This window comes from Garra rufa, chromosome 13, assembly GCF_049309525.1.
Source record: "Garra rufa chromosome 13, GarRuf1.0, whole genome shotgun sequence".
Classification (NCBI taxonomy): domain Eukaryota; kingdom Metazoa; phylum Chordata; class Actinopteri; order Cypriniformes; family Cyprinidae; genus Garra; species Garra rufa.
This window is the reverse complement of record NC_133373.1, coordinates 32,660,151-32,684,973: the sequence shown is the minus strand read 5'-3', so window position 1 is coordinate 32,684,973 and position 24,823 is coordinate 32,660,151. Positions and strand designations below refer to the sequence as shown.

The following is a 24,823-nucleotide window of genomic DNA, read 5'->3' as shown; positions in this document are numbered from 1 at the left end:
ACAAAGCATTGAAGTGGTAAAGTTTGGCAGAGGGGCTGAGTGGGCATTCTGCAAGGACTTGGGCCTTGAATAATTCATGATGCTCAAAGAGCACTATGATCACAAACAGCCCCTGAACCCCGTTTTCGCGGTCTCAGCGCTCTGCCACCTGATAGAGGGAGAGGATTCTGCAGTTGAAAGGAGGAATGCTGGGTGAGGGGAGACTATAGGTGCACTCAGGGACAAACTGTGGGTGGCCTGGAACCAGAGCGAGGCTAAAACACACGCTTTTACATAGACGTATCATTGTAGAGCTAATAAGGGTTGGGCTGCATACAGTCCGCTAGCAGGCATTCCTCAAAGGCTTATGCTGCACATGGGTTATCAAGCTGAGAGGAGACACTGAAAGAGAGAGAGGCTGAATAGGAGAGAGAAAGACAGATGGTCAGGGGCTACGGTGAAGTAATGTTAGATATCAATGGAATGCAAAGGCTTCAGATCGGAGCCCATTTATCATCCAGTCAAAAACAAAAGATCGGCGATGGCAAGGTGAAAAAGCACTGTAACTGAAGGCGTGCACCGTGTTAAAAGCGATTGAAAAGATTTGACAGAAACGGACGGATTCTAAAGACAGAGAATAAGGGAGTTTCAGTCGCCAATGTTTATTCTTCAACGCATAAAGAGTATAGGAACGTGTGCGCGAGTGTTTGTCGCACACCAACGGCTGTGGTACGTGTGCAAGGATACAATAAATGGTGTTCTTTTGAAGCATCTATTCATCAAAACTAGGGCCGGGACTCGATAAAAAAAAAAAAAATCTAATTAATTAGAGGCTTTGTAATTAATTAATCGAAATTAATCGCATTTTAATCGCATATAAATATTTGACCTCAGAACAGTGAGAAGTACGTTTTTTCATATGGATTTTTAGTATAGACCTTTTTCCTGAGTAAACGATGAGCGAATTCCATTACGAATTCTAACGTCAGATTGAATGCTTTTCTGTTCCGGTTTCCATAGGAACCCATTCAAATAGCGTCCATCTGGTTTTTAATGTAGCTAACGTCCGCTGCTTCGTGTCATCTACACACTCATTAAAGTGAGGCACTGACAAATGACGGTCATTGCGACATTGCCAAGTGATGGCGCTAAGGAGCCATGTGCTATTTAAAAACATTTTAATAGGTTTAACATTAGTTTATTAGCTCGGAATATACCCTAATGCTTTGCATTTCCGGTCTGCATTGTTTCTAGTCAAATTAGTTGACTAGAAACAATGCAGACCGGAAATGCAAAGCATTCTTTCAGTTAAGAGTCGGACTTACTTCCGTGTTCAGGAAAAACGTCTATACCATTGAATAATGACTGAATACATAAGCTTAAGCAACAAAATATTGTTTATTTTTGTTCAAAAAAGTCCAACAGACAAGTGCAATATTGCCATTAAGTGTTAGCCTGGCAAGCCAGACCCACATAAATGTAGGGTCTGGGCACTCTCCATAGACAGGGCTCAACCGGAGGGGTGGGATAAACGGTTGTCTTTCAAACTCCTCTCCACGCAATAGGATAGCGCTACAACCAATCAGAGACGTAGTCGGTCAGGTGACGTAGTCAGAGCGACGAAGATTTTTAACAAAAATCAGTGCACTGTGCAGTCTGTCAGCCAAATAATAGACATAGATGGGCACTAAACCTTTAAAAGTAAACAAAAACATGCACAGACAAATCCAAATTACACCCTGCGGCTCGTGACGATACATTGATGTCCTAAGACACGAAACGATCGGTTTTTGCAAGAAAATGAACAGTATTTATATAATTTTCTTTTTACCTTTGATACACACCCACGTCCATCTGTCATGAGCACGAGTTTAGCATATCTATGATTCGACTCGTCACATGTGAACGCGCTTTGATGTAGTATACGCAAACACCGAAAGGGGAAATATGTAAAAAAAAAAGTCCAGGATGAGTTTGCGCAAGCAAACGTAATCTTTTTCAGCTTTAAATGGGTTTGAACAACCAGGACAAGCGCAAGTAATTACCATTTTGAATAGCCGCTATATCCACAATCTCTGTGCACTGTGTGAACAATAAGTGTCGTATACACGCCACAGATCGCTTCCGGTGTTTGCGTATTCTACACCACAGCGCGTTCAGATGTAACGAGCTCCTGCTCAGGACACATGGACGTGGCTGTGTATCAAAAGTAAAAAATTATATAAATACTGTTCAGTTTTCCACGCTTAATTCACGGAACCAGGAATTCATGTCTGACGGAACTTATGGTCGCAGGTCAGTCGTCATCATGTTAAGCCCGCCCACCGACTCGTGATTGGCCCGGTACATCTTGGATTTTTCGGAAATTTAAGTGAATTGAGAGTAACTAGACTGACCTTGGAAGCAAATGTAATTTGCTGCCGCTAGGGGCGCGTCTAGATTCTAGGCTAATTAAGTGTAGCAATAGGATGCAACCATGCTCTTATCGACGCTTCCATCCATTCGTTTGTTTTTTTAGGTGCGTTCCGATCGACAGGGTCCCTACGCAGTGTTCACTGCTCCCTACTCCCTTAGCACGGTATTTCCGTTGAAGTGGACTTCGCTGACAATAATCGCTCATTCGGAATGCCCTGGAACGTCATCAAAGCAAATCAATGGCAGGTCACGCAGATTATGATTTAACATAAATAAATATTGTAATTTATTTTACTTTCAAATTTAAATACATATAAAATACATATAAACGTATGCATCTAAAAAATATATATTCCAAATGTATATGTTTAGACCGTTAACAGATTAACAGATTGTAGTGGTCTTATCTCAAGCACTTTTTTCCCCACACAGCCTATATTTAACTAACCTGTGGTAACATTAAATAAAACAAAACAGAGCTTCACCTCACCAGTTTTACTTTCATTCATAAAATACAATATGCAAATGTAACGTGAATCGCCATAACCATTCATAAACACTCTAATTTGTATAATAATACCAACATTTATTGCAACCGCTCCATTGCAGAGCCTTTAAAAAACTCCAACGGCTCTGCTCCATCATTACTTCTAACTGGTGACGCGGTGCGCAATGACAGTTGGGTAGTTTTCCCCGTCCACTTCCTGTGAAGTGAAGTACCGATGTTCCCTTATTCCCTATGCCGTTCGCAGTGCCCTTCGAACTGAACATGTTCGCTCCCTTCGGTTTGGAATCTCACTTAAGATGGCGGAATACCCTGTGAAGTCCACTTCGCAGTCCACTTACGGTCGAATGGAACGCACCTTTTGTCTGAACGCTAGTTGGTGCTCCAGTATAATCGGTCCGCCGAAACTCATCCAGTGAGAAACGTTCCGTGGTGCAAAAATAAGTGCGATTAAAATGCGTTAAAAAAATTAACGCATTATTTTTGTGTAGTTAATTAATCTAAATTAACGCATTAAAGTCCCGGCCCTAATCAAAACGCATCACGGTTTTCACAAAAATATTAAGCAGAACAAATGTTTTCAATATGGATAATATTCCTTTGTTTCTTGAGCAATAAAACAGCATAACAGAATGGTTTCTGACGGATTAAGCAAAGATTTGCATCACAGGAATAAATTACATTTTATATGTTATATATAAATATATTTTAAACAAATAATTTGGTCAAAAATACAGAAAAAAATGCAATATTGTGAAATATTATTTCAATTTAAAATAGCTGTTTTCTATGTTAATATATTTTAAAATGTAATTTATTCCTGTGATACAAAGTTGAATTTTCAACATCATTACTCCAGTCTTCAGTGTAATATGATCCTTCAGAAATCATTTTAATATGCTGATTTATTATCAATGTTGAAAACGGTTGTGCTGCTTAATATTTTGTTGCAACCTGTGATTTTTTTTTTCCAGGATTCTTTAACAAATAAATGTTGAAAATTTGATGTTTATTTAAAATAGAAATCTTTTGTAACAATCTATACTACCATCTAAAAACTTTTTTTGCAAGAAATTAATACTTTTCTTCATCAAGGACGTGTTAAATTGATAAAAAGTGATAGCAAAGACTTATATTGTTAGAGAAGATTTATAGTTTGAATAAATGCTGTTTTTTAACCTTTTATTCATCACAGGTTCCAAAAGAATTCAGCAGCACAACTATTTCCAACATTGATAATAACATTAATTAATTAGCATATTAGAATGATTTTTGAATAATCATGTGACACACATCAGAGGAATAAATTATATTTTTAAATGTATTAATATAGAACACCATTATTTTAAACTGTAATATTATTTCTTTTGAGCGGCAGTGTAATATAATAATTTTTCTAAATATTATTGTTTTTACTGTAAATTGATCAAATAAAATTTGGCCTTGGTGAGCATAAGAGACTTCTTTTAGAAACATAAAATCTTTGGAAGTACTGCATATGTAAAAAGAATTAAAAGAGTTCTTGAAAATCTGCACTGTACTTTACAAAGTAAATAAAAAATAAAATTAAACATCACAAATTAAATAGGCAATATATTAATAAATAGTGTTTTATATAAAATCCAAAAAAAAAAAAAAATTAACAAAACATCTAAATTCTATTTATTTTTATCATATATTTATGCAAATAATATATTCATTTAACAAGTGCTTGGTTGCCTGTGGTAAAATAAAATAAAAATAAATAAATAAATAAAAATATATAAAATAAAATAAAAAATAAATAAAATAAAATAAAAAATAGATAAAATAAAATAAAAAATTAATTAAATAAAAATTAATTAAATTAATTAAAAATAAATATATTTAAAATAACTGTTTTCTATTTGAATATATATTTAAAGTGTCATTTATTCCTGTGATTTTAAAGCTGAATTTTTGGCATCATTATTCCAGTCACATGATCCTTCAGAAATCATTCTAATATTGTGACTTGCTGCTAAATAAATAAATAAATAATATATATATTATTACGTTGAAAAAAGCTAAGTTGAATTTTTCAGGTTTCTTTGATGAATAGAAAGTTCAGAAGAACAAGCATTTATCTTAATTAGCACACTTATGTAACATTATTAATGTGTCTATCATCACTTTTTATCCATTTAAATTCTTCGCTAAATAAAAGTATTAATTTCTATAATTTCTTTTCCCAAAAAATAAATAAATAAATTATACTGACTTTTGAGTGGTATAGTATATAATGTTACAAAAGCTTTTTTTTTTTTTTTTCAGATAAATGCTGATTTTTGGATCTTTCTAGTCCTCAAAAAAATCCTGAGAAAATGTACTCAACTGTTTTAAATATTGATAATAATAATAAATGTTTCTCGAACAGCAAATTAGCATATTAGAATGATTTCGAATCTACAGGATCATGTGACACTGAAGACTGGAGTAATGATGCTGAAAAGGTAGCTTTGATCACAGGAATAGATTACAATTTAAAATATATTCAAATAGAAGTTATTTTAAACAATTCACAATTTTATTGCTTTTGCTGTACTTTGAATCAAATAAATGCAGGCTTGGTGAGCAGAAGAGACTTAATTAAAAACATTAAAAATGTTACTGTTCAAAAACTTTTGATTTGTATTTTGTATTTATATATCAAGTGCTCAGTCACCTAGGGAAGAAAAAATAAATAAATAAAAAAAAGAAAGAAAGAAAGAAAAAAATAAAAATAATAATATGGCTATATCGGCTTGGTTCATAATTAAAATTACATAGCTTCTTCGAGGAGAAAATAAACAATGACTATTTAAAAAAAATTCAAGAGACTAACAATCAGCTCTCCCTTCCTCCAGAGTGCACATATGAGTGCATGTGCCGTGCATGTGAGACCAACGGCTGCTGTACATGTGCGAGGATGGAGGAAAGTGCTTATCTGTTTTTGCCGTCCCGCTTCTGGGTGAGCGAGTGCATGTACATACGAATGACTTGCAAGTGTGAGCGCATGTTAACGTGTGTGTGTGTGGGAGAAGACGGCAGAGAAAGTAGGTCAGTGCCTCGCCAAGGTTGTGCGCAGGCGCACTGCATACACAGGTCAGGGCGCTGCGTGGGGTTGCTGTGGAAACAGGCTGTTACATCAGCCCCGCCAAGGCCCTATGGAAGAGTATCACTCAGCCAGACAGACCAGTTCTCCTCCAACCAACCCTGACACAAGGAAACCTCCAAAAAAAACCAATGGCCTGCTATGTTACACCTAAAAACAACCCTCTATTGAACCTATATTGCGCATTGCTCATGACTGATATTTTTGGGATGGGTTAATTATAATTTTATTTAGTTATTAAGTTTAGCTTTTAGTTTTAATTTTTTTACGCTGTTTCGTGCACAGGTTTTGAATCCGGTTTTTGCCCTGATTACACTCCCAATCCTTTATCATACTGGCAAAACCCAGTATCACTTAAATATAATAATAATAATAATAATAATAATAATAATAATAATAAAGAAATGGTGTAACAATTAAAGTGACTAAACTGTCACACTTTTTCCTAAATGTAAACTATTTCAATAAGCAATTATTTAAAATATTGTATTTAATGACAAACAATCAGTTTAAAAAAAAATCTAAACTGTCATCCTTAATCTTACATTTAAACGATTATTTTAACAAACAAACATAAAAATATTTTATTTACAAAAAAAGGTTTAAAAAACAAAGTTTCTAAACTGTCACTTTTATTCCAACATTTAAGACTTTTCATAAATATTTTTTTTAATTTATTGATAAATTAACAAACAAATGCTGTGAAAAATGAAAATATTTAAAAATTAAAAACCATTTTTAAAAAATAAATAAAAAAATATTTATTTATTGGTAAACAAATAAAAATTCTTAACTGGCGTTCTTATTCTAGCATTTAACATACTATTTTTATAAATAAATATATAATTTTCTTATTTAAAAAAAATCAAATTTCAAAATTAAAGTGTCTAAACTATCACTCTTATTGCAACATTTAAAAGATTTTTAATAAATATTTTTTACATTCAGTGATAAATTAACAAATGCTGTGAAAATTAAAATACTCTAAAATAAAAAAATAACAAATTATAAAAATATTAATTTGGTAAACAAATGAAAAAATCTTAACTGTCGCCCTTTATTCTAGCATTTAAAATACTATTTTATTAAAAACTTTTAAAAATATTTTTTTTTTATGAATTAACAATCAGTTTTAAAAATCTAAACCATCATCCTTAATTTAATATTTAAACAACTATTTTAACAAATATTAAAAATATTTTATATATTTACAAAGAAAAACCAAACAAATGCTGTGAAAATCCAAATATTTAAAAATTAAATTTTTTTTAATGTAAAAATACTATTTTAATAAACACTTTTTAAATATTTTATTCACTGATAAACAATCAGTTTAAAAAAAATCTAAACTGGCATACACAATCTAATATTTAAACAAGTATTTTAATAAACAAATATTTTAAATATTTTCTTTATTTATGGGGAAAAAAACTGCTTAAAAACCAAAGTGCCTAAACGGTCACACTTATTCCAAAATTTTAAATATTTTTTATAAATATATATATATATTTTTAATTTACTGATAAATTAAACAAACAAATGCTTTGAAAATGTAAATATTTATAAATGAAAAACATTTGTTTAAAAACATATTCTAAAAATATTCATTATTGGTAAACAAAAACATCTGTATTGTCACCCTTATTCTAGCATTTAAAATACTATTTTAATGAAAACTTTTTAAAATATTTTATTTTTTGGTTAACAAAAAAAAAGATAAAAAAAAAAAGCTGTGTCTAAGTGATCACTATTCTAGCATTTAAAAGACTTTTTATAATCATTTTTAAATGTATTGATAATTTAACAAACAAATGCTGAAAAAAGTGTCTAAACTGTCATCCACATTCCTAATATATATATAAATAGTTTATTCATAAATAAAACAAAAATGTTTAAATGTCGCCCTTATTCTAGCATTTAAAATAAATACTAGAATAAAAAATAAATTGATAAATGTTGATAAACAAACAAACAAAAACAAAATGATTAAAAACTGCAGTGTCTAAGCTATCATTCCTATTCTAACATTTAACAGACTTTTTTTATAAACTTTTTAATTTAATGAAAAAAAATAAAAAATTAAATTATCTAAATTGTCACATATTTTAAAATTAAAAAATATATAGTTTATTTATTGATAAGCAAAAAACAGTTTCAAAGACTTTTTCAAAGACATTTCAAAAACTTTTTATAAACTTATAAAAGTATTAACAAAAAATTAATTTATTTGTAAACAAATGAAAAATCTTAACTGTTGCCCTCATTCTAGATATTTAAAATACAATTTTAATTAACACTTTAAAGTGTCTGAACTGTCGCACTTGTTCTAACATTTACAAGACTTCTTATAAACAACTTTAAAAAATTTTTTTATGGTTTTGAGGTTTAATAATTTTTTGTTTACACCTCAGGCAAGTGTAATTGTTAAAATAGCCTCTTTCCTGCTATTCACCACTTGCTGCACTTCCTCTGACACACCTTGACTACATTGTCAGTTGTCTGCTTGTGAGCCACAGCATTACATAATGACAAAACTCCTAAGATCTTATAAAACACTTAGTAATGTGAAACACTCCATACTGGAGAGGAAAGATGATCTTATACTTCACCTGGGACCAGAGGTATCACAAGGAGAGCCCTTCCTCTTCCGTGACTCTGGGGTGTTGGGGTCAAGGGCATTCTCCCCTGCAGCACTCATTTTCAGCATATGCACACCTGCAAAAGAGACAAGTTTGAGTCAAGTTTGAAGGAGCCATTCTACTGAATAAACAATAAAGAAAACAACAGAAATGAGTCAGTTGTCACTGTCTGACAACCCATATGTTGTTGTTTATACCTGATTTGATAATATCATCTAGAGCTACAAAATCATGGTGGAAACTTTGGACCAACAGGTTCTGATAAACCAGCAAGCTTCAGGTTAAACCAGTTCTGAAATAGTCCCCGTTTTACTGTAAACGTTATGACAGGCAACATATCTCGACCTGATTAAGCGCAACAGTCGGATGACTCCATATCAGGCACAGACCGAGGTGACAGCTCATTCCCACTAGCAATACGCATAATCGATGGCTCCTTGCAGGGCAATCGTAAATCTGCTGCGAAAGGGCTTGCTAATTGAAAGCCTTCTTTGATCTGTGGTGCTATCCACCCAGCGCTACCATCTAACCCACGCTGTGAACTGCTAGAAGAGGCAACCGCTGAACCGCCATTCGTGAGGATACTGTGTGCGTCTAAAGGGCTGTTCACACTACACTTTTCGTTCCACTGACTTCCATTCGTACGCATGCAAACACAGGAGACAGGAAACAAACTCATGCGAAATTCAAGTTTGGTGAACTACCCTGTGAATTCCTATCATGAGAAGATGTGAATAAAAGATTGGGGTGAACTTTTAGCTGAACTAAAAGAACGCAAACTTTAAATCTGCAGAACTATACTATATATTACTGCTATGCAGTTAAATGTATATATATATATATATATATATATATATATATATATATATATATATATATATATATATTCTGAATGTATAATATGTGGAGTTATGTTTTTAAAAATCTTTACATTTCTACAGTGAAAATCAAGCTTTCTGATCAAGATTTTTTAGCACAAACAACAAATCAAATTCATCAAAATAGACTATGATGCCTCCATGAACTCACTACCATTTTGAAAAAATAAAATTAAAAATAAAAATAATATAAAATAAAATAAATAAAAGAGGGTAAATGTTTTGAAACTGAATAAAATAAAATAAAATGAAATGAAAAATAAATAAATAAAAATAAACTGAAAAATAAATAAAATAAAATAAAATATTTGACCCTGGACTTCAAAACCAGTCAATTTTTTTTTTAACTGAACAACAAATTAAATTCACTACCAAAAAAAGACCATGATGCACTCACTACCATTTAAAAGTTTGCGGTCAATAGTGTTATAAAGCTCATAAAGCTGTTCTATGATAATTTGTTGATGAAAATAAATTATGTTCAATTAGATGTACTTGTGTTTACTAACTAACTAACAATGAAATTATTTTTTCTACATATTAGATTGTGTTTTTTTTAACGTCAACACCTACCCAACCCATTACATGTTACACCGTACTTTTATTTTGACAGGCTGCCGTTTCTGTGTATACAGTATGATATGATGCTAGTTTTCTCAAATGAAACGGTAAAAGTGACACTCACAGCAGTTTGGGAGATTGAGTTTATCTGTTCATGTGAGATGAAAATGCCAAAAATGACCGGGAGCGTCACGTGTGTTTCAGTATGCGTGTAGTAAAAGCTCGTCTCCGCAATGCATACATACAGCTAGGCAAACGGAACATATCGGATTCATATTAAAACGGTCTTTTTGCATTTCAGTTTTCACATACACTAGTCCATATCGCGATTTGAATTAAGTGACAGACCAACATTTGATTTATGAATCCAAAAACGACGAATTTACGTGGCATTTCGCTATAGTAGATTCGTTTTTTTATGAATGGAGGACGACGCGATCCCGTCTGTGTTTTGGCGGAGGAGACTTAAATGCGCGACCATATTCTATAGTCTTCGGTATACATCCGCGTTAAACTATCAAGGTGAAAGTCATCATAGCTTGCGTAGTTTAGACCCAGCTCCCAACCCAAATTTGAGAATAGATTAACGGCGATATTTTTTTTATCGCACGATAAGAGTTTCACATTAACGCAGCACGTTAACGCCGATAACGGCCCACCACTAATATATATATATATATATATATATTTTTTTTTTTTACTCTCTTGCTCACCAAGGCTACGAACTGAAATGAACTGAAATGAATACAAATAAAATAAAATAAAAAATGTGACCCTGGACCTTAAAAACAGTCTCAACGACAAATTAAATTCACTACCAAGAAAGGCCATGATGCACTCACTACCATTAAAAGTTTGCAGTCAATAGTGTTTATGTTTTTGAAAAAACTGTTGCTCACCAAGGCTATAAAATAAAATATAAAAAATAAAATAAAATATTTGACCCTGGACCTCAAAACCAGTCATAAGGGTCAATTTTTTGAAAATGAACAACAAATTGAATTCACTACCAAAAAAGACCATGATGCACTCTCTGCCATTTAAAAGTTTTTTTTTTATGTTTTTTTTTTTTTTAAATGTTGTTCACCAAGGCTATAAAAATAAAATATAAAATAAAATAATAAACGTGACCCTGATAATAAAATATGTGACCCTGGACCTCAAAATCAGTTGAGAGTAATTTTTTTTCAACTGAACAACAAATTAAATTCACTACCAAAATAAAAATAAAAATATAATAAAATAATAAATGTGACCCTGGAAAAACTTTGTTGTTGCTCACCAAGGCTATGCTATAAAAAATAAATAAAAATAAAATAAAATAAATGTGACCCTGTTTTTTTTTTGTTTTTTTTGTTTTTGAAAAAAACTCGCTTGCTCATCAAGGCTATGAAATAAAATAAATTAAAATAAAATATGTGGCCCTGTACCACAAAACCAATCATAAGGGTAATTTTTTTGTATTGTTGTTTATTGCTAGAAATATACCCGTGCTACTTATGACTGGTTTTGTGGTCCAGGGTCACAAATCATTTTATTTTTATACTTCAGAAACGAAAATGATTTTTTATTCTAAAAAGATATTTCGGAAAAATGTTACAAAATCACAACATCCAATTGTCTACGGCCTGTTTACAGAAAACACTATGTTTTTAAGATGAAAATGAGATGAAACGACCCATATAACCAGAAGATGGCAGCAGAGGATCAATCATTGGCTGCCATTTCAACTCCCTAGTTTATACAAGACATCTTGCTGAGCAAACGTTCTCCACAAGCATCAGGTGTCCTCAGTTGCAGTATGTAACCATAGAAACAGGACACATTCAAGCTTCACATACGGGAATCCTAAAGAACATTCACAGCATTATGTGACAGTGATACAACAAACATACATGTCACTGCACAAAATACCACTGAGGTATTCAGAGCCAAAACACTGTTGTCCACAAACCAATACTTCATAACACAGAAAGACTCTGCAGCTGGTGATATTGACTATTCAACCATGTTAAGATAGAAAGCTAGAATTTATTCCAGCTAAAAAAAACAACATTCTGTGATGGAAAGCAAGGTCACTAATGAAATAAATGGTGAATATGGTTGGCTGTGGCTGAACCCAGGTGAACTGCACTAAATTCCACCAAAAAAACATTTTTTTAACTTGACGTCCAATCAAATAAAAGCCCCAAGTTAAAGGATTAGTTCAATTGCAGAATAAAAATTTCCTGATAATTTACTCACCCCCATGTCATCCAAAAAGTTCATAGATTTTTTTCTTCAGTTTAAAAGAGGAAACATTTTGAGGAAACATTCCAGGGCTGTTTCCCAAAAGCATCGTAAGCTTAAGTTTATCGTAGCTCCATTGCTTTCAATGGGTCTATGGTGTACTTAAGCTTACGATGCTTTTGGGAAACGCAGCCCAGGATTTTTCTCCATATAGTGGACCTCAACTGGAGCCAACAGGTTGAAGGTCCAAATTGCAGTTTCAATGCCTCTTCATAGGGCTCTACACCATCCCAGCCAATGAATAAGGGCCCTGTCTAGCGAAACAATTTGTCTTTTTTTTTTAACAAAAATCATCAAATTTATATACTTTTTAACCACAAATGCTCGTCTTCCATTTAGTGGACTATAATGGAAGTCAACAGGTTGAAGGTCCAAATTGAAGTTTTAATGCAGCTTCAAAGGGCTCTACATTACCCCAGCTGAGGAATAAGGGTCTTGTCTTGCGAAACGATTGGTCATTTTCTAAAAAAAAAAAATTCATGTACTTTTTAACCACAAATGCTAATTTTGCACTAGCTTTAGTTTGCATGTCTATGACTTTATGCTTTAAGTAATCATGTTGGAGAAGTCACACACGGTTAGTACTTCGGTTCAAAAAGGTAGGGTAGGGCGAAAAAGCTATCTCATCTTCTCCTCTAACTTCAAAATCATCTGACATTATTGGTTTACTTTCTTTGCACGTTCGCTTTGTAAACACTTGGTCGGTACTTCCGTCTATGTCACACTTGACTTTTCCAACAGAGATTGTCTTAATACAGGGAGATGAGAGCGTCTGTATTACTTACTGTTGGAGAAAGCGTAACGGCTAAGTTGGATCACGTGTCCCTTAAAAACCAATCACATTACAGCCTTGATGTCACTGAATTTCAGTCACAGTTGTACGACACTCAGTCGCCATTTACGGATAACTTAGGAATGAATGAGAAGTGCCGTAAGCTGAATTCCACCTGTTGCAAAAAGTCAACGACTTCTCTTATAAAACAGCATTTTTGTTTCCTCTAAAATGCTGTTATTCAGCGTAGTGAAGCCTCTCCTTCATTGGCATGCATTAAAAATAACTGCCTCTGGTCTCCTTTCCATTACCATTAGCCATTACACTTTTTTTGCTAATGGTTGCAGGCTTATAGAAATAGTTTTTTTTTTTTTTTTTTTTGTGGAAAACGACCGATCATTTCACTGGACAAGATCCTTATTTCTCGGCTGGGATCGTGTAGAGCCCTTTGAAGTTGCACTGAAGCTGGACCTTCAACCCCCTGATCCCCATTGGAGTTCACTATATGGAGAAAAATCCTGGATTGTTTTCCTCAAGAACCCTAATTTCTCTGGTGACCTCAACAGCAATTGTTCACCTAAAAAAGGCCAACTAAAACTGAACTCTGAAGCATTCCTGCTCTACCTGCAGCTTTGTCGATCCGTTCACTTTGAAGAAGATCATTCGCCATATCTTGTGTTTGGTTTCTCCACTTGGGGAGGCCACCACCCAGACCAGAGCCTGGCTCCTCAGGCATAGTCCGCTTTGATCTGCAAGGCCTGAACAGGCTGCTATTGTGGGTCTGTTGAAAACCTTCAGTGGCCCCTAATCCCTGGCAGCTCCATTTCCAGCAAATTCACCTCAAACAGGCCCATTTAAGTTCAGGAAGAAAAAAAAAATCACAGAATTTAGGCTGGTTTTAAAATTAACACTTAAACAGCCATTTTAGAAGAAGAAACAAGCAATTTTCTTGTCTTACAAGCTTTAGCAGTGACACATTCCACAATGTCAGTCACCGCTGAAAAATCCACTGAATATAATACCAACACTTAAAGAATTAAAGTAAGCATTTACAGTCTATAACAGTATAAATCCCTAATTCACACATTTGAGAAATTCTTTGAAAGAACGTTTAAAGAAACTAAGGCAGGGCTCTACAGTGCAAATTTCATTCGCATTTGCGACTGAAAACTACTGTGTGCGACTATGAAAAAATATTTAGGGGAGCTTCAAAGGTTTCTACGGTTGAGTAATGTATCACAGACAAATCTCACAAATCTTTTCGTTAATAAAGTGTAGAGAGAGTGTAAATAAGAGATTCATTGTGCAGGGTAGAGAGCGTCAATGATTATAATGGAACTTTGTGAGATTGCGATAAACTAAGATGAGTGACAGCTTTCAAACATTTTTAAGGGAGTTTGTAAATGAGATATTGAGTTAATATAACAGTTAAATAAACAAGTTAATATTATGTGACTTACATTGTCTGACTATAACACTATTGCCTGATTTTGCTCTATTTCGTCATCAAAAATAGTTTGAAACAATTCATAACTGAGCCGCTGCGCATCTCCATTCAAACATAGTGGTGTTTTGTTTATGAATAAACGTGCATTTTTAAACAAATCTATTGAGTCAATGATTTAATTTCCCATTTATAAAGACAGTCACTTGCTTTATTCCTCAATGTATCAGCCATTCGAACAAATCAAATGAATGAATGATTCAGTAGTTAAATCAGCGACTTGCTGCCACCTACTGGCAGTTTTAGTTTCATTTTTGAAGTATCTTTTTAGTTATTTAAATCATTTAATATTTCTATCTTCAAAATGTTATATTTAAAACATTAATCTCAACATGAATTTATGAATTTGACTGCCCTCATGCCACCTCTGAGCCTCATTAAACATAAAAAAGCCACTTTTGTGTTCTCTGTAGTACGAATTAATTTTATTAATACTGAATTCATTTGATTGGTAACTTATTCTGCTTGTTGTTATTCTGTTGTTTTAATTAAATTTAATAAATTTAAAAAGCTTCTAAAATATATATATATTTTTTTAATTTGACATAAAAGACGAGATACTTTTAATATGTTTAATAAAGTACAAAATCCTCTGTAAAATCATTCTAAGAAGTCAAATATTACCTTGTAATGGAAAGGCTAATCAGATTTTTTGATTAATCTGAAATTTTGACTGTGCTTCTAAATTTCTTAAGTTAGGAGCACAAGTGCACAAAAGAAAAGTAAACATAGCGCCCTGTAAGGGCACATTTGAGTTTACTACCCCATTTTTTGAGGCCCCTCACTTCATTGCTCTGGAGAATGTGAAACATGACCATGCATGTGAACATGTAAAATTGCTCAGAAATTAGGCTAGATCCTAAAAAAAACCACGAGGACATAATGACTCCCGTGCATGTGCTGCCCTTACTGTAATTATCAACAGCTTGCGCCAGTGTGTTGAGTGTTCAGTTCAGCCCTGCTCAGTCAAGTGTTGAGGAAAACCAACCGACAGGTAATGAAGATACCTGTGCTTAGACTTGAGAATAACCAGTTGCACTGGTCAGCCAAAGCTGATGCCAAAAGAAATGGAAATGTGACTTACACAAAAGTATTTGCAGAAACTTTGTATATTTTATCTTCAACTTTCCAAAACTTGACATTTAACCACTTTTACACGTCAGCATTGTAGTTTAGGAAGAAAAACTACAAAAACCCTTTCAACCAAGTAAGTCTTTCTCTTACCGTCTGCTGTTTGCTGAAGCTCATATTTCCCGCTAGATAAGAAATATTTGGCAAAGTCCAATCTGATTTTAAATTCGCTCGCCAAACGCAGTGGATATAGCACGCTTTAAGCGCTAAGCTGTACGAAAGAAGTTGACGAAACAATCATAAATCTTGTCTATAGGTCAGCTTAGTACTGTTTATAAACTCTGAGTCATCAGTCTTTGGTTGAGAAAGTTTGCATGTAAGCTGATGCTTCTATCTTATATCTGCTAATAAGTTGTGGGGCTATTTAATGGAGCTATAATTAAATCTCTTTGAAAGCAATGGATAAGAGAGAGCATACTGTATGTTCTTCTGCCAAGAGGCAAAAAAGTCTTAACTGTCAAGCACTGCTGTCATGTGACTCTAATGTCAAAACAAACTATTCCTTTTCATTCATACACATCTCCTATCTGTTGCTATTAGTAGAAGAATATGATGAGCATAGTAAGACTTCATACCTATTATCACAAGAAATTACCCAGAGAAATCAACAGATGTTAATACCTTATAAAAGCTCTAATGATATATCAATAGAAGCACTTTAATACAAAACATGTTATGATGCCCGATATAACCAAAACACACTTAAAATAAAGAAGCTAAAATAAACTGAAATGTTTTTATTTATTTAGCTTTAACTTTTTATTTAGCTTCACAAGGCAGACAAACATGTGTATACTTGTGTGTGTATGTGTGTCTCTTTCTGTTTATATCAAGGGTGTGACTTTTCCCTGGCGCCAAACGGCTACCTGTGCTGGCTGGCGGCTGACCTGGTTATGGGAGGTCCTCTGACTGTATGAATACTGTCCTCAGGGCAACCCGCCGCCCAGTCATCAGATGTCTGACTTTTGATGTCTCAATCAGTATAGCTTAGTTTGTAATCATGCATAAATGTGCTGGGTGAATATGTGTGGGGTGCCTCAGGGCTCAGTACATGCCCCCCTCTTATTCTTGATAAACACACCAGTGGCTATCATTCCAGATACTACGTAAGACTACTTATCATTTCAGTCTGACAACCCTCTGATCTCAACTTGTAAATATGACTACAAAGAATCATCACTTTTAGGCTCAACAATACTACCGTGAAGAAGTTCAATGCCAACATGTTAAGGACTAGTCCTGCAGATTTGTTTTACAACATTAGAAAACAGATTCGTTGTGTCTAGCTATGCTCCACAGTTTTGAGTTCAGGTTCTTAGGTGACCTGAAGAAGAAAACTCACCATAGAAGAGGATTCTACTTACTTGGGGGTAGCCATGGCCTAATGGTTAGAGAGTCGGACTTGTAACCCAAAGGTTTCAGGTTCGAGTCTCAGGTAGGTAGGGGGGAGTGAATGAACAGCACTCTCTCCACCCTCAATACCACGACTGAGGTGGGTCCCTTGAGCAAGGCACCGAACCCCCAACTGCTCCCCGGGCACCGCAGCCATAGCAATATGACTGCCCACTGTTTCGGGTGTGTGTTCACGTTGTGTGTGTGTTCACTACCACACGTCACGTACTTTCCTTCATTTCCTTTCTCAACTTTTTTGACTTCAAGGCACCCCACAGTCCACAAGAATATTTAAAGGTTCCTTCTTTTTTCACATCTGTAGTTCGGTTTGTTTAGTTCATTTGGTCTTGACCAATGAGGAAAATGATACATTTGATCCTGGTCTGCTTAGCGTTCACACTGGCATTTTTGACAGCGAACCTAAAGATACCAAACCTAAAGGCATAGTGATACATTCACAACTTGATTGGTCGGGTTGAATGACATTTCATGACGGAACTTACCGAACACTCCAAACAAAAGGAAACAAGCATTTGACTTAAAGTCGAATACCCCTAACGCCGTCTGCTGGACTAAGCACACTCATTGTTGCGTGTATATAATTTTATTTTTACCACCTGCAAACTCACAAAGAGAATTTCATTCTGGACACACCGCTTGTTCCCTTCGTGAATCTTGTCATTACTTCCTGTTTTTGGTTAGTTTAGAAGTATTTGGTCTGTGTCGCATTCATATTTGAATCGAACCGCACCAGAGTTTGTTTGGAAGCGGGCCGAGAATCATCTTTTTAGCAGTCTCGGTCTGCTTGTTTGGTGCGCACCAGAGATTAGATGGCAGTGTTCACACTTATTCAAATGAACCGCACTAACAGAGCAATTGCACATGAGTTTGTTTTAACTGAATCAAACATGACAAGTAGGGTTGCAAAAAGGTGGAAAATTTCCAGTAAATTTCAGAAACAGAGAAATTTTGGAAAATTTCCAGGGTTTTTTTGGAATTTTTTAGGGACTTTTGGAAAGTTTCCGAAAATGTTCCACTCCTTAGCAACTCTAATGATAAAGTGTTAAAGTGTTAAAACTAAATTAATATTTTAAACTATTTTAAGTCACCTTGAGACCAGTGTTAATTTCGTTGACGAAAAATTTTCGTCAATGACATTTTTTCACCGACAAATATGGGACGATAATGAAACTAAACATTTTCAATGAAAAAAAAAAACTATGATGAAAATCTACTGACATTTTCGTTAACGAAAAAAAACGAGATGAAAAAATCTGGGAGTAAGAGAAGTGCAAACGTATCTAAATTTGACGACACAAAAGAGAACTGACGTCACGTCTTTCACACAACATGACATTGAATTAGGGCTGGGCGATATGGCAAAAAATGTAATCTCGATAATTTTTTCCCATATTGAACGATAACGACATATATTTCGATATAAGCTGTTGATGTTACCAGCTTTAAAATAGTATCCCAACAATGACTAAATCTACAAAAATTAAAGGGTTCATTAAATTACATTTTAAAGTATAGTTTATTAACAAAAACAAATTACATTTTTGGCCTTAAAAATTAAAACAACTTACTGAAATAAATTAAAAACAAAAGTTGTGACAGATTATGGTAAATGAGAGTAAATGTACAAAATGTAAACATAAAATTATTGTAAAAACATAATTTGTAACACAATTATTTATTAGGGCCCGAGCACCGATGGTGTGAGGACCCTATTGGATCTGCTTCGTTTATTATTAGGGCCCGAGCACCGATGGTGTGAGGACCCTATTGGATCTGCTTCGTTTATTATTAGGGCCCGAGCACCGATGGTGTGAGGACCCTATTGGAATTGCTCCGTTTATTATTATTATTATTATTCTCAAAATGAATCGCATTTTAGAGGACCTAAACATGCCCGAAAACTCACAAAACTTTGCACACACATCAAACCTGGCGAAAATTTACGTCTGATTTGGGTTTCAGAAGTGGGTGTGGCAAAATGGCTCGACAGCGCCACCTTTAGATGTTCAGCGGTGTGCGCTTTCAGCTGTGATTCACGTACATGCACCGAAATCGGTACACACTTGTAACTCACCAATACCTACAAAAAAGCCTCTTGGAACAAAATCCGGAACCCAACAGGAAGTCGGTTAATATTAATATTCTCGGCAAAATTTGTGTCATTTTTGCCTTTTTCAAGTGTCGTACTTGAACGAACTCCTCCTACAGATTTATTCGGATCAACGCCAAATTTGCAGAGTCTAGTCTAAAGCCCTTTGTGACGTTAAATTGTGAAGATCTAGAGTTTTCATCGGAGGGCGTGTCCGTGGTGGCCTCGCAAATTTCGATGTTTCGCCATGAAAAAGGAAGTTGCTATAACTCAGGCATACAATGTCCGATCTGTCCCAAACTTCTCATGTGTGATAACACTCCTGACCTGATGACATCTACATGCCCATATTCAGTTTTACTCATAGCGCCACCTGCTGGCAACAGGAAGTGTCATGCTGTACTCTGCAACAAACTCCTCCAAGAGATTTAATCACATTAACACCAAAATCGGTCAGTCTAATAAAAAGGCTTTAGCAATGTTAAATTGCGAAGATCTTGAGTTTTCGTTGAAGGGCGTGTCCGTGGCGGCCTGACAAATTTCGAGGTCTCGCCATGGATATAAAACTTGTTATAACTCAGCCATAAAATGTCCGATTTGCCTCAAACTTCACATGTTCGATAAGAGTCCTGGCCTGAACCAATCTGAAGGCCTATATTCTATTATAATCACAGCGCCACCTGTTGGCAACAGGAAATGACTTGTACCAAACTCCTCCTAGAGATTTAATGATATCAACATTATATTTGGTCAGTCTGATCTAGAGGCCTTAGAAATGTTAAATTGTGAAGATCTTGAGTTTTCGTTAAAGGGCGTGTCCATGGCGGCCTGGCAAAGTTTGATGTTTCGCCATGGACATAAAAGTTGTTATAACTCAGCCATAAAATGTCCGATCTGCCTCAAACTTCACATGTTTGGTAAAAGTCCTGGCCTGAAGACATCTAAAGGCCAATATACATATATTATTATAGCGCCACCTATTGGCAGCAGGATATATCATATCTTTCACTAACTCAAACATACCAAGGTCAATCTGCACCAAACTTCATATGTTTGATGAAAGTGGTGGCCTGAACACATCTACCTACCAATAATCAGTTATATGCATAGCGCCACCCGCTGGCAGCAGGTAATTTGGCACATTTAAGTGACTTTGACATATTTCTCCTATTTTTACTGTATAAAAAGGCATACTGCCCACCATTTGCTGTGTTCCTAAAGCCACCGGTCGGTGGTGAGCCCGTGTGCGAGGGCCCGTTCATCGCTGCTTGCAGCTTTAATTATTATTATTATTCTTCTTCTCCGGAATGAATCGCATTTTTGAGGGCCTAAACATACCCGAAAACTAACGAAACTTTGCACACACATCAGACCTGGCGAAAATGGACGTCTGATATGGGTTTCAGAGATGGGTGTGGCAAAACGGCTCGATAGCGCCACCTTTACACGTTCCGCGGTGTGCGCTTTCAGCTGTGATTCACGTACATGCATGAAAATCGGTACACACATGTAGCTCACCAATACCTACAAAAAAGCCTCCTGGGACAAAATCCGAAACCCAACAGGAAGTCGGTTATTATTAATTTTCTTAGCAAAATTTGTGTCATTTTTGCCATTTTCAGGCGTGGTACTTGAACGAACTCCTCCTAGAGATTTACTCCGATCAACAGCAAATTTGGTGAGTCTAATCTAAAGCCCTTTGTGACGTTAAATTGTGAAGATCTAGAGTTTTCATCGAAGGGCGTGTCCGTGGCGGCCTCGCAAATTTCGATGTTTCGCCATGAAAAAGGAAGTTGCTATAACTTAGGCATAAAATGTCCGATCTGTCCCAAACTTCACATGTGTGATAACACTCCTGACCTGATGACATCTACATATCCATATTCAGTTATAGTCATAGCGCCACCTGCTGGCAACAGGAAGTGTCATGCTGTACTCTACAACCAACTCCTCCTAGAGATTTATACAGATCAACACCAAAATAGGTCAGTCTAATATAAAGGCCTTAGTGATGTTAAATTGTGAAGATCTTGAGTTTTCGGTAAAGGGCGTGTCCGTGGCGGCCTGACAAATTTCGAGGTCTCGCCATGGATATAAAACTTGTTATAACTCAGCCATAAAATGTCCGATTTGCCTCAAACTTCACATATTCGATAAGAGTCCTGGCCTGAACACATCTGAAGGCCAATATTCTATTATAATCACAGCGCCACCTGTTGGCAACAGGAAATGACTTGTATCAAACTCCTCCTAGAGATTTAATGATATCAACATTATATTTGGTCAGTCTGATCTAGAGGCCTTAGAGATGTTAAATTGCAAAGATCTTGAGTTTTCGTTGAAGGGCGTGTCCGTGGCGGCGTGACAAAGTTTGATGTTTCGCCATGGACATAGAAGTTGTTATAACTCAGGCATAAAATGTCCGATCTGCCTCAAACTTCACAAGTTTGGTAAGAGTCTTGGCCTGAAGACACCTAAAGGCCAATATTCAGATATTATCATAGCGCCACCTGTTGGCAGCAGGATATATCATATCTTTCACTAACTCAAACATACCAAGGTCAATCTGCACCAAACTTCATATGTTTGATGAAAGTGGTGGCCTGAACACATCTACATGCCAATAATCAGTTATAGGCATAGCGCCACCAGCTGGCAGCAGGAAATTTGGCACATTTAAGTGACTTTGACATATTTCTCCTATTTTTACTGTATTAAAAGCATACTACCCACCATTTGCTGTGTTCCTAAAGCCACCGGTCGGCGGTGAGCCCGTGTGCGAGGGCCCGTTCATCGCTGCTTGCAGCTTTAATTATTAGGGCCCGAGCACCGATGGTGTGAGGACCCTATTGGATCTGCTTCGTTTATTATTAGGGCCCGAGCACCGATGGTGTGAGGACCCTATTGGATCTGCTTCGTTTATTATTATTATTATTATTATTATTATTCTTCTCCAAAATGAATCGCATTTTTGAGGGCTTAGACATACCCGAAAACTCATGAAAATTCGCACACACATCAGACCTGGCGAAAATTTACGTCTGATATGGGTTGCAGAAGTGGGTGTGGCAAAATGGCTCGATAGCGCCACCTTTACACGTTCCGCGGTGTGCGCTTTCAGTTGTGATTCACGTACATGCACGAAAATCGGTACACACATGTAGCTCACCAATACCTACAAAAAAGCCTCTTGGAGCAAAATTTGACACCCAACAGGAAGTCGGTTATTTTTAATTTTCTTAGCAAAATTTGTGTAATTTTTGCCATTTTCAGGCGTCATACTTGAACGAACTCCTCCTAGAGATTTATTCGGATCAACGGCAAATTTAGTGAGTCTAATCTAAAGCCCTTTGTGACGTTAAATTGCGAAGATCTAGAGTTTTCATCGGAGGGCGTGTCCGTGGCGGCCTGGCAAATTTCGATGCTTCGCCATGAAAAAGGAAGTTGCTATAACTCAGGCATAAAATGCCCGATCTGCCCCAAACTTCACATGTGTGATAACACTCCTGACCTGATGCCATCTACATGCCCATATTCAGTTTTACTCATAGCGCCACCTGCTGGCACCAGGAAGTGTCATGCTGTACTCTGCAACAAACTCCTCCAAAAGATTTAATCAGATCAACACCAAAATCGGTCAGTCTAATAAAAAGGCTTTAACGATGTTAAATTGTGAAGATCTTGAGTTTTCGTTGAAGGGTGTGTCCGTGGCGGCCTGGCAAATTTCGTGGTCTCGCCATGGATATAAAACTTGTTATAACTCAGCCATAAAATGTCCGATTTGCCTCAAACTTCACATGTTCGATAAGAGTCCTGGCCTGAACACATCTGAAGGCCAATATTCTATTATAATCACAGCGCCACCTGTTGGCAATAGGAAATGACTTGTAGCAAACTCCTCCTAGAGATTTAATGATATCAACATTATCTTCAGTCAGTCTGATCTAGAGGTCTTAGAGATGTTAAATTGCGAAGAACTTGAGTTTTCGTTAAAGGGCGTATCCGTGGCGGCGTCACAAAGTTTGATGTTTCACCATGGACATAGAAGTTGTTATAACTCAGCCATAAAATGTCCGATCTGCCTCAAACTTCACAGGTTTTGTAAGAGTCCTGGCCTGAAGACACCTAAAGGCCAATATTCAGATATTATCATAGCGCCACCTGTTGGCAGCAGGATATATCATATATTTCACTAACTCAAACATACCAAGGTCAATCTGCACCAAACTTTATATGTTTGATGAAAGTGCCAGCCTGAACACATCTACATGCCAATAATCAGTTATAGGCATAGCGCCACCAGCTGGAAGCAGGAAATTTGGCACATTTAAGTGACTTTGACATATTTCTCCTATTTTTACTGTATTAAAAGCATACTACCCACCATTTGCTGTGTTCCTAAAGCCACCGGTCGGCGGTGAGCCCGTGTGCGAGGGCCCGTTCATCGCTGCTTGCAGCTTTAATTATTATTATTAGGGCCCGAGCCCAAAAGGGCGAAGGCCCTATTGTTTTTCTAAGGATTATTATTATTATTATTATTATTATTATTATTATTATTATTTTTTTTTTTTCAATGTTTTGGGGGATTTCGGGGGCCTTAACATACACGAAAACTCTTGAAACTTTGCACACACATTGGAACCTGCGGCCATCAGGGCCGGACAGACTTTGACATGGGGGGGTCACCTGGGGGGGGCATGGCACAGCGTTAAAAATTGCGACTTTTGAAGGGCTCTGGAGCGCACAACGTTTGACCTACAGTCATCAAAATTCATACACATATAGACCTCATCGGGCCGAACAAATTTCACACTCATAGTCCATGCTTCGCCAAACAGGAAGTCGGCTATTCAGGGATGTCTAAAAAGTGCATGCAATGGAATTTGAAATACTCCTACTAGGCCTTTCCACCGATGGCCACCAAACTCAGTCAGCATGATCTCAAGACATTGGGGACGCAAAATTGCCAGGGGATTTTTGATATCTCGAACGGTTTGACCGTGACGGGGCGACAAATTTATGGCGAGAAATGAGAAACAGGAAGTGCCTAATAACTTTGACATACTTTGTCTGATTTTGACCAAACTTCAGCAGTTTGTTCACCGTCTGATGCCGATCACAGAGATGTGACTATTATGAGTCAAAGTTATAGCGCCACCAACTGGCAGCAGAAAGCGTGACGTTTTTGAAACGCTTTAAACTCAGCCTCTTAATTTTACTCAATTTGCTTCAAACTTCATCACAATAATGTCAAAACACGACCGATAAGAATCTGTGAAGGGCGTTATCCATAACTTTTATCATGTTGCCATGGCAACGTGTCAAACTTTAACTTTAGTTTTTTGTGTTTTTGAGCCACTTAAAATGCTTAGAATTTCATGAAACTCAACACACACTTCTGTATTAATGACAGTTAAACACTGATAAAAGCCCATAAATGGGCGTGGAGCAGGCGCTCCATAGCGCCACCTTTTGACAAAAGTTGGGGGGTTACTTTGTCCTACAGTCACCAAACTCGGTACATATATTGGACTCA

General features: G+C 35.9%; 1 protein-coding gene across 1 annotated transcript in view; it reads right to left on the bottom strand.

Annotated features, from left to right (window-relative positions):
• The window catches only part of ncoa1 (nuclear receptor coactivator 1), a 54,814-nt gene extending 40,928 nt beyond the window's left edge, over positions 1 to 13,886 (bottom strand). Inside the window, exons 1-2 of the mRNA XM_073852777.1 lie at positions 13,775 to 13,886; positions 8,621 to 8,726 (exon numbers count right to left, since the gene is read on the bottom strand). Coding sequence (XP_073708878.1) covers positions 8,621 to 8,726; positions 13,775 to 13,886 — 218 coding nt within the window. The remainder of the gene's footprint in view (positions 1 to 8,620; positions 8,727 to 13,774) is intronic.
• Between the last annotated feature and the right edge of the window lie 10,937 nt (positions 13,887 to 24,823).